The sequence below is a fragment of the Phalaenopsis equestris genome, unplaced genomic scaffold (genome assembly GCF_001263595.1).
Source record: "Phalaenopsis equestris unplaced genomic scaffold, ASM126359v1 Scaffold000595, whole genome shotgun sequence".
NCBI classification, from domain to species: Eukaryota; Viridiplantae; Streptophyta; class Magnoliopsida; order Asparagales; family Orchidaceae; genus Phalaenopsis; species Phalaenopsis equestris.
Window position 1 is genome coordinate 569950 of NW_018165035.1, and position 14018 is coordinate 583967.

General features: G+C 39.4%; 1 protein-coding gene across 1 annotated transcript in view; it reads right to left on the bottom strand.

Annotated features, from left to right (window-relative positions):
- Positions 1-14018, bottom strand: part of LOC110029561 (probable cadmium/zinc-transporting ATPase HMA1, chloroplastic) — a 57424-nt gene that overhangs the window by 21702 nt on the left and 21704 nt on the right. Inside the window, 2 exon segments of the mRNA XM_020731909.1 lie at positions 9416-9528; positions 11343-11538. Of these exon segments, the coding sequence (XP_020587568.1) occupies positions 9416-9528; positions 11343-11538 (309 nt within the window).

Here is a 14018-nt window from a genome sequence, read left to right on the forward strand (position 1 = left end):
TCATTATGTATATATATAATTCTAATAATATCATATGCAATGTCAATCTTGAATCCCGCACGCATTGTAGCAGCCCTCTCACAAACTGTCCAGCCCAATCCTCCTGTGTCACTGAACAAAAAAGTAAAATAAAAAATAAAAAATACTACCAAGTATCCACTATTAGTCGAGGAGCCCTACTCTTGTATCCTTCCTCATTCGTGCATTACCAGCCTGCAATCTCCCTTCTATCCCAAAGCCTCTCCTTCACTTCGTCTCTTGCACCCCCATCAATACATTTGCGGCTAGTCCCCAAACCTGCTTTTTCTCCTGCAATCAGCAACAAGTAACCCCACCAAGCCAAACTCTTCACTCGTCACAACTCCTCCCTCTACTGTTGCTGCTCTCCTGGCTCATGTCGGTAACCTATCCTCAACATGCTCCCAGTCTCCCAAGCACTGAACATCCAGAACTGCACACCGGCACAGCTTCCACCAAGCCATCGCCATCTCCTACTTGAGAACCCTCTCCCAGCCACAGCACGTCAGCACTCCTCCATGTTGCATCAACCAGAGAAGAGCTCATCTCAACAACTTCCAACTTCTCTCCAAAATCAGAAAACATTTTTTTTGTTGTGTACCTACCCCTTCGTCTCGTTGTCACCATTGTTCATTATTTGCAAGATATAAAATAAAAATAAGAAGAAAGTGAATAAAAATTTGATGTGTATTTGCCAGTCATGTTGCATCCTTGTCGACTTCATATCACACATAAAGGTAGAAAAAAGGTTGGTAAGTAAAGCGTAACTCAGGCATATTCGGCTTAGTGTGGCTGGGGAAACTAGTAAACGGCACTCGCAACGTAGAGGACAAGCTCTATAGACACTTTTCTTAGCACGACAGAGAAAGCATAAATTGCAAAAAGTTTACTTGCAAGCACTTATGCACGTTTTTCTTGGTGTGGAGGATTCTAAAGATTTTGGTTACAGTGTCTCGCAACACCAACCATGAACACTTTATTTGGCGTGGTAGCAGGCCGAAAGTCTTGATGTAGCCCTTCAAGGGAGGACGGTGCCAGAAGACTGCTAAAATTTTGCATGAACGCCGCTTATAAAGAATAATTAAACTGAACTTATTTGGCCTAAAATGCAATAAAAATAAAGATCCTAGGCTACAAATTAAGGACTTCAGAAAGACTTGAATACAAAGATGGACAATATGTGACTAAAGTTTATCTCTGAACATGAATGAAACCTACAAGGAACTTGTTAGCTAATCAATGAGTTTAAACTGGACCCTCTACTGAGGAAATGAAGTATATTGCAAACCCCATTAAATGAATTATAGAGAGAGGGCAACAAAGACGTGACAATTAAATCGAAACTTCATTTTCAATAATAAAAAAAAAAAAACATATGATGAGCTTATAATGAAGTTAATTGCTAGCCTATGAAAATAACAAAGCTTCCCTGAATTTCCAAATTTTGATAAGTTAGAGCTTCATTGCAAGAAATGAGAATGCACAATTAATATTTTATTTTTTTCCTAATCCTCGTTGGATCCACACAACTTATATAAGTTGACAAAAGGCGAAAATCTTAATCAAGGTGTTATATTTGTGCAAAGAATAAAACCTAAATATTTAAAAATGTGCACCATACAACATTATTTTTCTAATGCATTGGAATGTGTATAAGAAAATTATTCAAATGTTCTGAAGCTATTGTTAGAGTATTAAATAAGTAAGTCGTGATGTGTGCACATTATAAAAACTAATAAGCGTACGTATTTCGTTGCTCACCTTAATTCACTAAATTTAAGTGTTTGAGAATGTTGTGGGAGCTCCAAATAAGCTTAAACTAAAATTAAATTTGCATCAATCAGCATACATGTATTATAAAGTCTTACAAAAACCTCTGTCAAAAGCCAAATTGAAAATTACTAAGATATGCATGCTCAAGAGTGGGCCGCATTGTCAATAGGACAAGGTCGTAAGTCTCATTTCAACTAGTTCGATCCTTCTTCTGATAAAAATCAAAGTTGACATGACGAGGCTTCACCGAACCAATCCAATCCTCCTCATGATGATTTAAGTTGACAAGACCAAGTTTTAATAATATTCAAATTGTATATTCCAATCAAAAACAAATATGAAAATTTTGAGTTATTTGAATACCATGATGATAATGATACGCTCCGGATACAAAATCAGCAAGGAACAACAGCGAAATGACGATAGATAGATTAAAACAATTCAAATAAAGGCTGCTCTTGTGAAAAACAAATGCAAACAAGCAAGATACAAAAGTTGATCTACTTTCAAGAGGTGAATCGGCTCTCCCACGCCCTATACATCACTAGGAACATCACCAAAAGAAAAAAACACAAGCTTCCAACAAAATAATGCATAAATAAGCAAAACCTAGGTTCTCCCCTTAATAGAATCACCTCCCAGCATTTCAAAAACTTTCTTTTTAACCCCTACAAGCTCCCTCAATTTCTCCTCCTTGTATAGGTGATTATGGCCCTACTGAACCCCACCCTTCTCTTTCCTTCTTCTGCGGCACCCACCAGTCGCCCCACTTCATTATGTCGCCAAGACCAGCCTGTCTGTGGGCCGGTTATGATGTCTTCAGCTAGTCCAGGGGGACCAATTCACGTATAGGCGTAACATTACTCCCCTCCCAAAAAGACACATTGTGCTCAAGATAGAAGGATGGAAACTGCTTGTGGATCACCTTGAAAGGCTCCTATATTGCTTCGTAGTCTGGTAGCCCCTTCCATTTGACTAATACCTTCTTTGCTCCCCCAACTCCTCACCGCACCCCTTCGATCTCTAATGGCCAAAATCATCTCCAATTCTTCTGTGTCGGCGGTAATGTACAGGGTGTAAAATCTCCAAATGCAAGTCTCAGCTATGACACATGGAAGATCAGGTGTAGTGTGGACGATGAAGGTAACCTCAAAAGATAAGCAACTTCCTCGATGTGTTTCATCACCTCATAAGTCCATAGTATCGTGGTTAAAGTTCTCGCTCCTTTTGGTCAATATCTTATGTTAGTAGGGCCTCAGCTTCAAGTAGACAATGTCCCTTGGTTCAAATTGCACCTCTCTCCTATGTTTCATCCGCTTTCCTCTTCATGATTTGTTGAGCTCTGAGTAAATGTCCATTGAGCTCTACTAGTATCTTATCCCTCTCCTCCAAGTATTGATTGATGTTGGATACTAGTGTGGAGCCATGCCCATAATATACCAAGTGAGGTGGATCCCGCCCATATAATAGCTTGAAAGGAGTGGTATGTGATTTGGTGTGGTATGACGTGTTATACCAATATTCGGCCCATGCAATCCACTTGGCCCATAGCTTCGGCGTATCAGTTACAAAACAGTGTAGGTACGTCTCCACACTCCTGTTGACCATCTCCATTTGTCCATCGATCTGAGAATGATATGCAGTGCTTCTCTTGAGGAATGTCCCTTGCAACCTGAATAGCTCTTTCCAGAAGTGGTTGAGGAACACCTCCCTATCTAAAACAATCGATTCAGGTACTCCGTGCAAACGAAGCACTTCCCGGATAAACAACGCTGTGTCTGAGATCATCGGGATGTCGTAAGGGAATGAAATAAGCATAATTACTCGGGCGATCCACGACCACCATGATGACCGTAAACAGTCTGACCGTGGAAATCCCTCAATGAAATTCATCTTCACTTCTTTCCAAACCTTCCCCAATAATGCTAATGATTGTAGTAACCCTCCTGGTGTCGTGGCCAAGTACTTGTGACGCTGATATGCCACCATATTCTCAACATCTTTGCGCATCCCCACCAAATAAAGTTCTACATTCAGAAAACTGTAAGTCTTATGAACCCATGAATGTTCTCAAGTCAAACTGTCATAAAACCCTTGCAATATTCTGGGAATATACTCCGACGACTTGGATAACACGAATCACCCCTGATGGAGCAGTTGTTGTCCACTCAATGCATATCCTGGAAGATTTTTGGATCCTGTAGCAACTCGGCCCTTATCTTTCTCGGCTCCTCACACATTTTTCTTTCCTATCTCAAGGCTTCCCAATCTACAACCAAGGGGATTTATTGGGTCGTCAATTGGGGCTCCTCCACCTTTCTCGACAGTGCGTCAGCTGCCTTGTTCTATAAGCTTGGCCGGTACTGAATCTCAAAATCAAACCTCAGTAGCTTGGATAGCCATCTCTGATACTCCTCAATTACCATTCGCTGATCCAGCAAATGCTTCAAGCTCCTCTGATTTGTCTTGACCAAAAAATGTCGTCCCAACAAGTAGGACCGCCGCTTATGAATGGCCAAGGCAATTGTAATTAATTCCCTATCATACATTAACTTTAGCCTTGCTCTGGCCCTACGAACCTGACTTAAGTAGGAAATCAGTTGTTGATCCTGCATGAGCACTGCTCCCAATTCATACCCTGACGCATTAGTCTCAACCACAAATGGTTTGTTGAAATCGGGAAGTGTTAATACCAATACGCTGGTCATTGCCCTCTACAGATGTTCAAACGCCTTTGTTGTTGCTTCCCCACAAATGAAACTGTTATCGTGCCATCCTCTCACGAAATTCCGACAGTAGCCTGTGAGCCCCAAGAATCTTCTCAACTCTTTCAAATTCCTTGGTACGAACCAATCAACTATAGTCTAGACCTTGGATTAATCCACTGCTATCCCCGTTGGTCACCACATGTAACTGTGCAAGAGAACCTTTCTTCAAGTAAGCATACAACTGGTGGTCTCTCAACGTCTTCAGGACTGTCTTCATGTGCCCCATATGCTCTATCTCTGTACGACTATAGATCAAAATATCATCGAAAAAAATCAGGACAAATTTCCAGAGATGAAGTTGAAAAACCTTATTCATGATGGATTGAAATGTCTTCGGGGCGTTGGTGAGGCCAAACGGCATCACTAAGAACTTATAATATCCTTCATGTGTCCTGAATGATGTACTGTGCACAACCACTAGATTCATCCTGATTTGGTGGTACCCTGACTTAAGATCATTTTTTGAGAAAATGATTGCCCCATAAAACTTATCTAGTAACTTATCGATCAAAGGAATAGGTAAGTTTTCCAACACCGTTTTCTTGTTCAAAACTCGGTAATCCACGCAAAATCTCCAATTATCATCTTTAATCTTCACCAACGAGACGGGACTAGAGAAATGGCTCACACTAGGCCTGATAATCCCAACCTCAAGCATCTCTCAGATCAGTTTCTCCATTTTATCCTTCTGAATCTATGATACCCATACGGTCTGACGATGAAGGGAGAAACATCCTCCTTCAATATAATAACGTGTATGTGTTCTCTCAGAAGAGGTAACCCGCTTGGCCGCTGGAACACATCAGTAAATTGTTATAAGAGGACTTGTACCCCTTCCAAAAATTCTGCCAACTATGATTTTGAACCTCCTCAATGCTCTGTAACTCCACCAAGTAAACCAGTCATACTCCCCGAATCGACTTGACCATGGCTTTGAGCGACAACACCATGATTTTGCATAAGCTAACGTCTCCTCTTAGCAAAACATTCCTACCATCCACTTGGAACTCCATCGTCAAGGACTTCTAATCCACATTCATCTCTCACAATATTCACAGTCACTTCATCCCCAAAATCACATGTGCAACCCAAATTTAAAAGAAAGAAGTTTTTCACCATCTGTAGGTCATATAGTGTCAAAACCAACCCCTTGCAAATTCCCCAACTTTTCTCCATCTTCTCTGTCTCCATCATGACATCGAAGCTCTCTGTAGTCACCAGTTTCAACCATAGATACTCCACAATCTGATTTAAGATAAATTTATATCTGGCCCCAGTATCCACCAACAACACAATTGGTTGTTTCCCGATCCATCCCCTCACCTTCATGGTGTGGTTCAGAGTAAATCTCACTACCGAATTGAAAGACACATCCGCCACATCCAAAAGCATATGCTCTTCCTCTGGTGCTTCCTATTATGATTCTTCACTCTTTGTATCCTCCTAAACAAAAAGAGCTTAAAGGACGCGCTCCCTGCAACGGTGTCCTGGGGTGTATTTCTCGTCACAGCGGTAACATGATCCTTTTAGTTCTTTTGTCTGACACTTCTGCATCTATGAGGCGCTCAAAACTACCCCTGAGATGTGGTCCTATATTCTTTTCCTTCGGCATCTCTATCTGAAACGCCACCGTATGGGTTCTCGGTCTCATGAGTGTCAAGTGCTCCTGTAGAATCCTTCGGTATTGCCGCCTTTACTAGTCTTCTTCACCTTTTTCTTGTCTTACATCATTTCCCTCAATCCCCGCGACCTCAAGAAGCAGATAGCTGCTTGTATGTCGTGCTTCAGGCCTTTCAAAAAATTCTCTTTCAAGTTTGCTACAGATATCCCCCTCAACCTCCTTATAAGAGCTCAAACTTCTCTCAATACTCCATAATTGTCCCCTCCTGAGTCAGAGCATAAAATTGCTCGGGTAGGTCTCCTTCACGAATGACTCGGAAATGTTCCAACAAGTAATTCTTAAACACCTCCCATGAGTATATCGGATACCTTGCCTCCATTCACTGGAACCACACTAAAGTCTTCCCCTCCAAGCATAATCCCGCTACCATGAGCTACTCTTCCTCAGTCAACCCGTTAATCGCAAATTATCGCTCCACCAAATACACACATCCATGTGCATCCTCCCCTTTGAAGATTAGCATATTTAGTTTCATGGCCCTTGCATCTCCGCCCCAACCTCCTCTCCCTATGGTATTTCCACCCATGTGTCTAGAGTGGAACTCCCTCCTTCGGTCATAAACATATCCCATTCTTGAATCCCTCCTTCTTCCATCGTGCTCTTCCGTAACCCTTACACCATCCCTCCTCCAAATTTTGGTCTATCCCCCTCCATCAGAAATCGCTACCCCCGCCCCCCCTCCTCTTGGAGTCCTAGGGGGCGTTCTCGTAGGTTGATGAGGTCTTCTTCGTTGTCTTCTCGCTCAATCTCCTTCCCTTTCGGCCAGACCAAGGATTATTTGATCAATCCTTGGTTAGAATTGGCCACTGGAACGATTGGCACGGCCTTGGCTTGCATTTCCATGAGCTTTTAGATCATCTCCCACATTTTTCCTATGCTTTCAAATCCATCCTCCATTCAACTTTCAATGGAAGAAAACAGTCCTCCAAGTTGGCGAACCTCTTTTCCATTCCTGATTTGATTTGTCCTACCTCGTCTTCTGGTACATCCAATTTATTTGTTGTCATCCCACTAAGATCTATGCTCTGATACAAATTTGATACGGTCCGGACTCAAAATAAATAAGCAACAACAACAAAACGACGTAGAAAGATGCAAACAAGTCAAAAAAGGGTGCTACTTGTGAAAAATATATGCAAACAAGCAAGATACAAAAGATGATCTACTTTCGAGATCGGCTCTTCCCACACCCTAGACATAAATAGGAACACCACCAAAATAAAAAAACACAGTACCAACAAAATAATGAATAAAGAAAGCAAACCCTAGGTTCTCCCCTTAATAGAATCCCCTCCCAGCATTTCAAAAACTTTTCCTAAATTTTCCTCCAAAATCGCTTAATTTCTCCTCCTTACATGGGTGATTAAGGCCCTAGTGGACCACAAGCTTCCCTTTCCTTCTTCCCCCCCCCCCCCCCCCAAATTCGTCCCGCTTCATTATGTCGCCAAGACCGGCCCGTCTGTGGGCCGGTTATGATGTCTTCAGACGGTCCAGAGAGGACCGGCTCACGTATAGACATAACAGTAACCAAGTTGAAAGTGAATCTTAATCGAATGGGCCAATTCAAAAAATTATAATTCTATATTATAAACTATAAAAATATTTAAATGATATTATATCAATTAAATAACTAAAAGCAAAACTTATCCATCCTACAAAACTGTTTGTCGAGGGTGATAAATTTAAGGTTAACCTAAACTCACATAAATTGAATGTTATATTAAGTATACTATTAAATTCACATTCAAAATAATTATGAGTTGGTAAGGACATTACTCAGATCCTTTGACCTCGTGATTTGGCTTAATAGCTTCATAAGAGAAGCAGTTGCAACCAGAGCCCACTGACAGGGTGATTTGGCTAATATGCTCCACTATATTATGATCATGGTTATAGTCCATATGCTCCACAATGAATTTTCACTTTGCATTGTGAATCATAAGATATAACTTATATGACACAAAGTCCTCTATAAGTTACGAAAGACTTGGATTTTTCTGAATCAAATATCTACCCATAGTTTACAAGATTCTCTTGGACAAAGCAATTTATAACTGTTGACAAAGATTTTTTTATCAAGTTCGTTCGACTACATCCATTGAACAAAAAGACCAATGAAGATGATACCCAGGGATTACAAAACAATGGGAGCTTGATCGGGTCCTTCACCATTTCCCCCACCATTCGCTCTACGCTAGTAGTAATAATTATGATTTTAATATTTTAAATTTATTGTAACCATATGTTGAGTTAGAATACTTGGCTCTCTGTAATAACTAGTCTTAATGGAAAGTGTTATATCATTATCGAGAGAGGTAATTAACCATAGGAGTTTGCATTTACGGGAAACTTTGAAACCCATATTTTAGAATCTTCACAAAATGAGGCTTGAAATCCTTGGGCATTATCTTATCTACTATTGTCTATTGAAGTTGTCTTCTAAAAATTTAACCTGCAACTCATGTAAAACTCCCTCCCTCGATCATTTCATTTTCATTTCTTTATGAGGAAGGCTGAGGCATCAAATTTTTGGAACCCACACATACATCATGTATCAAAGATGCAAAGAAGCTTTAAGATGTTGTACGAGACTAGAATCATCAGCCAGAGCTACATGTGCTGATTAATAATTCTTTCCAGATGGATTTTATAAGTTCTTCCTTTCAATTTCCAATTAATATGCAATAATGTAAATGTCGCAAGTATGTAATTCTTGTTGACGAAACTACAATGATTTCCTTTCATCGCAAATTTCCTTTAGTTCACAGAATTCATTTACACTTGTAAGTTCTATGTAAACACATGGACGTGAGTGCTTATTACTAAATCTCTGAATGAATCCATTTGGGAAGTAGCAAATTCAAAGTCCAGTGAGTGATCGATACATGCAACTTTATTCCTACACTTCAATGGGTTATGTTTACAGAACATATTTATAAGGAAAACGAAAGGCACATATACCCTCTATCACCACCATGAAAGTAACCCTCGAACTAGCATGTTGGAAATAAGGAACATGAGATGTAATTAGCAAAAATATTAAAATTAACAATAAAAAAATAAAAATAAAAATATTTTAATGCTGAAAAGAAATGCTATAAAATCAATTTGCTTACTTATGGTATTATATAACAGAACATAAAATACTGAAACCACAGCAACTAATAACAAGTACCTTACTTGCACATGAACTGATGGCTGTAGCATATGCCAAAGGAGCCACGGCTAAGGCACAAGGAGATGCTGCTACCATAAGCCCCAAGGCGCGGTAAATTGAACCTTTGCAAGCTAAAGATTACACAACATCAATGAAGAGGAAGAAAATAACATATTTGATAGAAAAGATACAAGAAAACATCAACTTCAATTTCCACTCTCTTTATTTGCTTGTTTTAAAAAAAAAATAAAGTATATGAAATTCTTTTAAAATGAGTGAGACAGATTGCATAACTTATAATGAAAGCAGACTTAAATGACGAGTTTCATCACACATTGCAACAATCTTTATCATCTAAGCTTACTTGGATTTATGCCAATAGCAAAATATAGCTATTAAATATTCACTCCTTGCAAAAACCATTGATATCATTGGTTGAATTAAGCCATCAATTAAAAAAGATATCAATCAAAATTCACAATAAAAACAAAATATTGACAATCCAATTTTGACTAAAGAACCAATCGCAGCAACAGGTTCATGTTTCAATCATAAGATAGATATAATAGAAAACTTTAAATAATATTATTATTATTAAAAAAAAGCAATTTGTACTTTATTAAAGAGCATATAGAATTGTGCTATTTTGACGTAAATTTTCATGCTCTGTTCCACAGATTATAAAGCCTATATAATTACTACGTTATCAATAGCTTGTTTTATTCTTGTATTTTAACCATTTTGAGTCGCTGCTTTTATTTTTTGTTCCGATGTTATCCTTCACCATAAGAAACTCGATCTTTTTTTCTTTTAAAATTGGGAAATTGTAGAGGAATTTTGGAAGTAAAAATGAATACAAATAAATAATACGATAAATTGGAGACAATTGATCTCAGTTTCAACTTAAATAGAACATAGCATGCATTCTCATAAGCTTATAAAATCAAAGGAAGGGAGATAGTTGAAAGATATATGATCCTTCATAAATTTCTGTAGTACTCCAGTAACACAAACTGTGAGGAGCAAAATTACATGAAGAATTCTATGCGAACCTAACACCAAGAATCAGCCAGAATGAATAGAATAACAAAAAAAAAATGCAATAATTTTAAATCTTACAAATGGATCCTTCCAAACTTCAAATTTTCATGGGATTGTAAGATTAATGTTAAAGAAGATCTAAAATGTTAATCAAATGTGGACATATGTCCAACCCTCTTCATTCTTAAAATTTAAATCTGGATGTAAAGTCAAAATTCATCATGAAATGTGGCAATCCTAATAAATTAATAACTTGAAATTTTGTTGGGTATTTAATTTCAATGGAGAAGAAGTTCAGTCCCCAATATTTTGAATGTATTTATTATTCGTATATCATCCAAACACACTAACAAAACATATGACAAGTTAGCAAAAAAATATCTAAAGTTCAATAAAGGCTTATGTCTCAATAGATTCAAATGTTCCTTTTAAAAAGACTAAATTCGACCAAGAAACATAAGGATGGATAACATGGGCTCCTTGCCCGGGTGAAAACGAACTTATAAATCTCAAATGCTATAGGTTACGACGTGTTTGCTCATTTGAACAACACAATCTGAATGTCTTCTAATTTATTTAACTTATTCACACACTTCGATATTGTTATCGTTGAGAGCTTGTTTGTGATCACTTCTACTTTTTATTTTTTATTTCTATTTTTAAAAATTATGTCTTGTGCATATTTTGCATGTTTTATTTTTTATTTTTAAAAATAAATTAGCTTGCATTTAAAAATACTTAAAACATCTAGAGGTTATTTTGAGTGTTTTTTAAAAACAACTAAATATGTTATATCATATCATTTTGTTTTAAATTTAAACATAAATAAAACAAAATTAAAATTAAAAATTAAATATCAAAAGTGATTCCTAACAGCCTCTAACTATTTTGGGTGGTCAAGTACCTGAGGTGCCAATAAATGGCCACTTGAAGACTAATGGACCAATAAGAGCAACCATCAAAGATAACGCTATGACAATCTTACTGTACTGCTCTCCAAATTCATCCAACCATCTTTGTAGCTTTGGCTTATTTAGCTGTCCTTCTTCAGCCAACTGCACAATTTTGTTCAGAGTGGAATCTTCCCATGACTTTGTTGTCTAAGGCAGTCAAAAAGAAAAACAAGAGAAAAAATCAGACGGTTTCACCAAATGTAGTGTTAACTCTTATCTGCATGATCAGCAACATGTCTAGAAGAGTTTAAGTACAATTATAAGGAAGCAGTGGTCAGGATATATGAGCTATTTGGCAATCCATTAACAATTAGGTAAAATTATAAAATGTGGAATTACGCTCTTTATTATTTACTTGAATTCTATTTAGTACTTGTTATATTTAGTCATAGTATATAAAGGGTAATTCCTTAATTATAGGTATTTATGTTTATTCCATAATTATAAGAATTACTTAATTAGAGGAAGATTTTTTTCCTCTTTCTATTTCTTGTACTTGCCTATTTATAGGTGAATTATCTTTGTATTCAAGTGAGAAAAGCATTATTCAAAATTCACATGGTATCAGAGCCATCAAAGGAAAGCTTCTCCCGCTCGGCTCGATCACGGTCCTTCTCTCCCGCGATCGTTTTTGCCCGAGCGCTGCTCTAGTTTGCGCCTGCACCGATCGTCCGCGTCCGAGCGCAGCTCCTCGTCCAATCGTTTGATCACGCCTCTCTCCGATCGACCGCGTCCGATCGTCCGAGCGCCTGTCCCGATCGTCCCGATCGACAGCCTGTCCAGATCGTCCGCGTCAGAGCGTCTCTCCCGATCGTCCGAGCACCTGTTCCGATCGTCTGCGCCCCAATCGACCGCATCCGAGCGCACGCAGCCCTAGTGCACACCTCTCCCGCGATTGTCCGCACCTAAGCGCAGACTCTTCTTCCGCGATCGAGCACAGCCCGTTCCAGCCGTGCTCCTCTTCGGCGCAACCTGATCTCTGGTCATTTTGTTGGCCACCTCTCCTCTCCAATGACTAAGTACGGCCATGCCTGCAACTCCTCCTCCACTAGTGATGTCACTTCTAGCCTTGTCCGCGCGTCCTCCTCCACTAATGATGTCACTTCTAGCCACCCCTCTGCGGCTGGGTCTCCATTACCCAGCAATTCAGACAATAATTTTGTCCTCATCACCAGCCACAAACTCACCGGTCAGAATTACCTCCAATGGTCGCAGTCAGTCGTGATGTGTGTATGCGTCAAAGGCAAAGATGACTACCACATTGGTGATGCTCCAGCTCCAATGAAGACAGATCTGTCATACAAGACTTGGAAATCCGAGAATAATATGGTTATGGTCTGGCTTGTTAACTCGATGGCACTTGATATTGGCGAAAATTTTCTTCTCTATGGCACGACTAAGGAAATCTGGGATGTTGCCCATGAGAATTCTAGTTCGGACAATACAAGCGAACTATTTGTTGTTGAGACCACTCTTCATGACTTTCGTCAAGCTGAACTCTTCGGCCTCAAATCTGAGTTTGACCAGACTCGCTCACGGATTTTGAATTTGAAAGATATACGCTGCGAAGAGAGTCGCCAAAAGGTCATGTTAGGTGTTTTCTTGTCCACTACAGCCCTTGACGGGTTTGCACTTGCTGCTCAAATCCCATCCACAGACAACCGCCAACGTCAGGGCCGCCCTTGGTGTGACCACTGCCGCCGTTCTGGCCATACTCAGGATACGTGTTGGCGGATTTATGGCAAACCCGCCAATGGGAAACCCAAACGGGATCATCGGGCAGCTGCCACCATCACCACCGAAGCCTCACCAGGAACGAGCCCATTCAGCGAAGAACATATTCATGCCCTCCAGAAGATGCTCGGTCAGCTGTCACCACTCCAGCCTATCAAACTATCAAGGTATTTCCCCATCCGCTTTTGTCTTGGATTCAACCTCTTCTCGCCCCTGGATTGTTGACTCAGGTGCCTCCGATCATATGACCGGGAATATCTCCTTATTAATGGATTACCGGTCGTGTTATCTGACCCTCACTGTTCGGATTGCTGATGGATCAGCCTACAAAGTTGCTGGTCTTGGTTCTGTCCGCATCGCTCCAGATTTATTCCTCACTTCTGTGTTTCAAGTTCCTACTTTGGATTTTAATCTGATCTCATTTAGTAAGCTCACTCATGATTGTCATTGTGTTGTTAAATTTTTTACATATATTTGTGAATTTCAGGATTTGAAATCGGGGGGAATGAATGGCAGTGCTGACTTGCACAGTGGTCTCTTTTTTCTCAACAAACCCTCTGTCAGTCTAGTCTCACCCACCGGTTGTTTTCCAGTATCAAGTCTGTTGGCTTAAATCCTCTTAGTACATCTATATTTCATTACAGCGTTAATAATGATAGTGAAATCCTGTTACTTCATTGTCGTTTAGGTCATCCCAATTTTATGTACCTTGAGAAACTGTTTCCTCATTTATTTATTAATAAAAATCCTACCTCTTTTAATTGCAAATTTTTTTTAATTGCAAAACACACTCGTACTTCATTTCATCGTTTATCATACAGACTCACTCGTCCCTTTTCTCTGATCCATAGTGACGTCTAAGGTCCTTCTCGTGAAAAAAATATTTCTGGGGC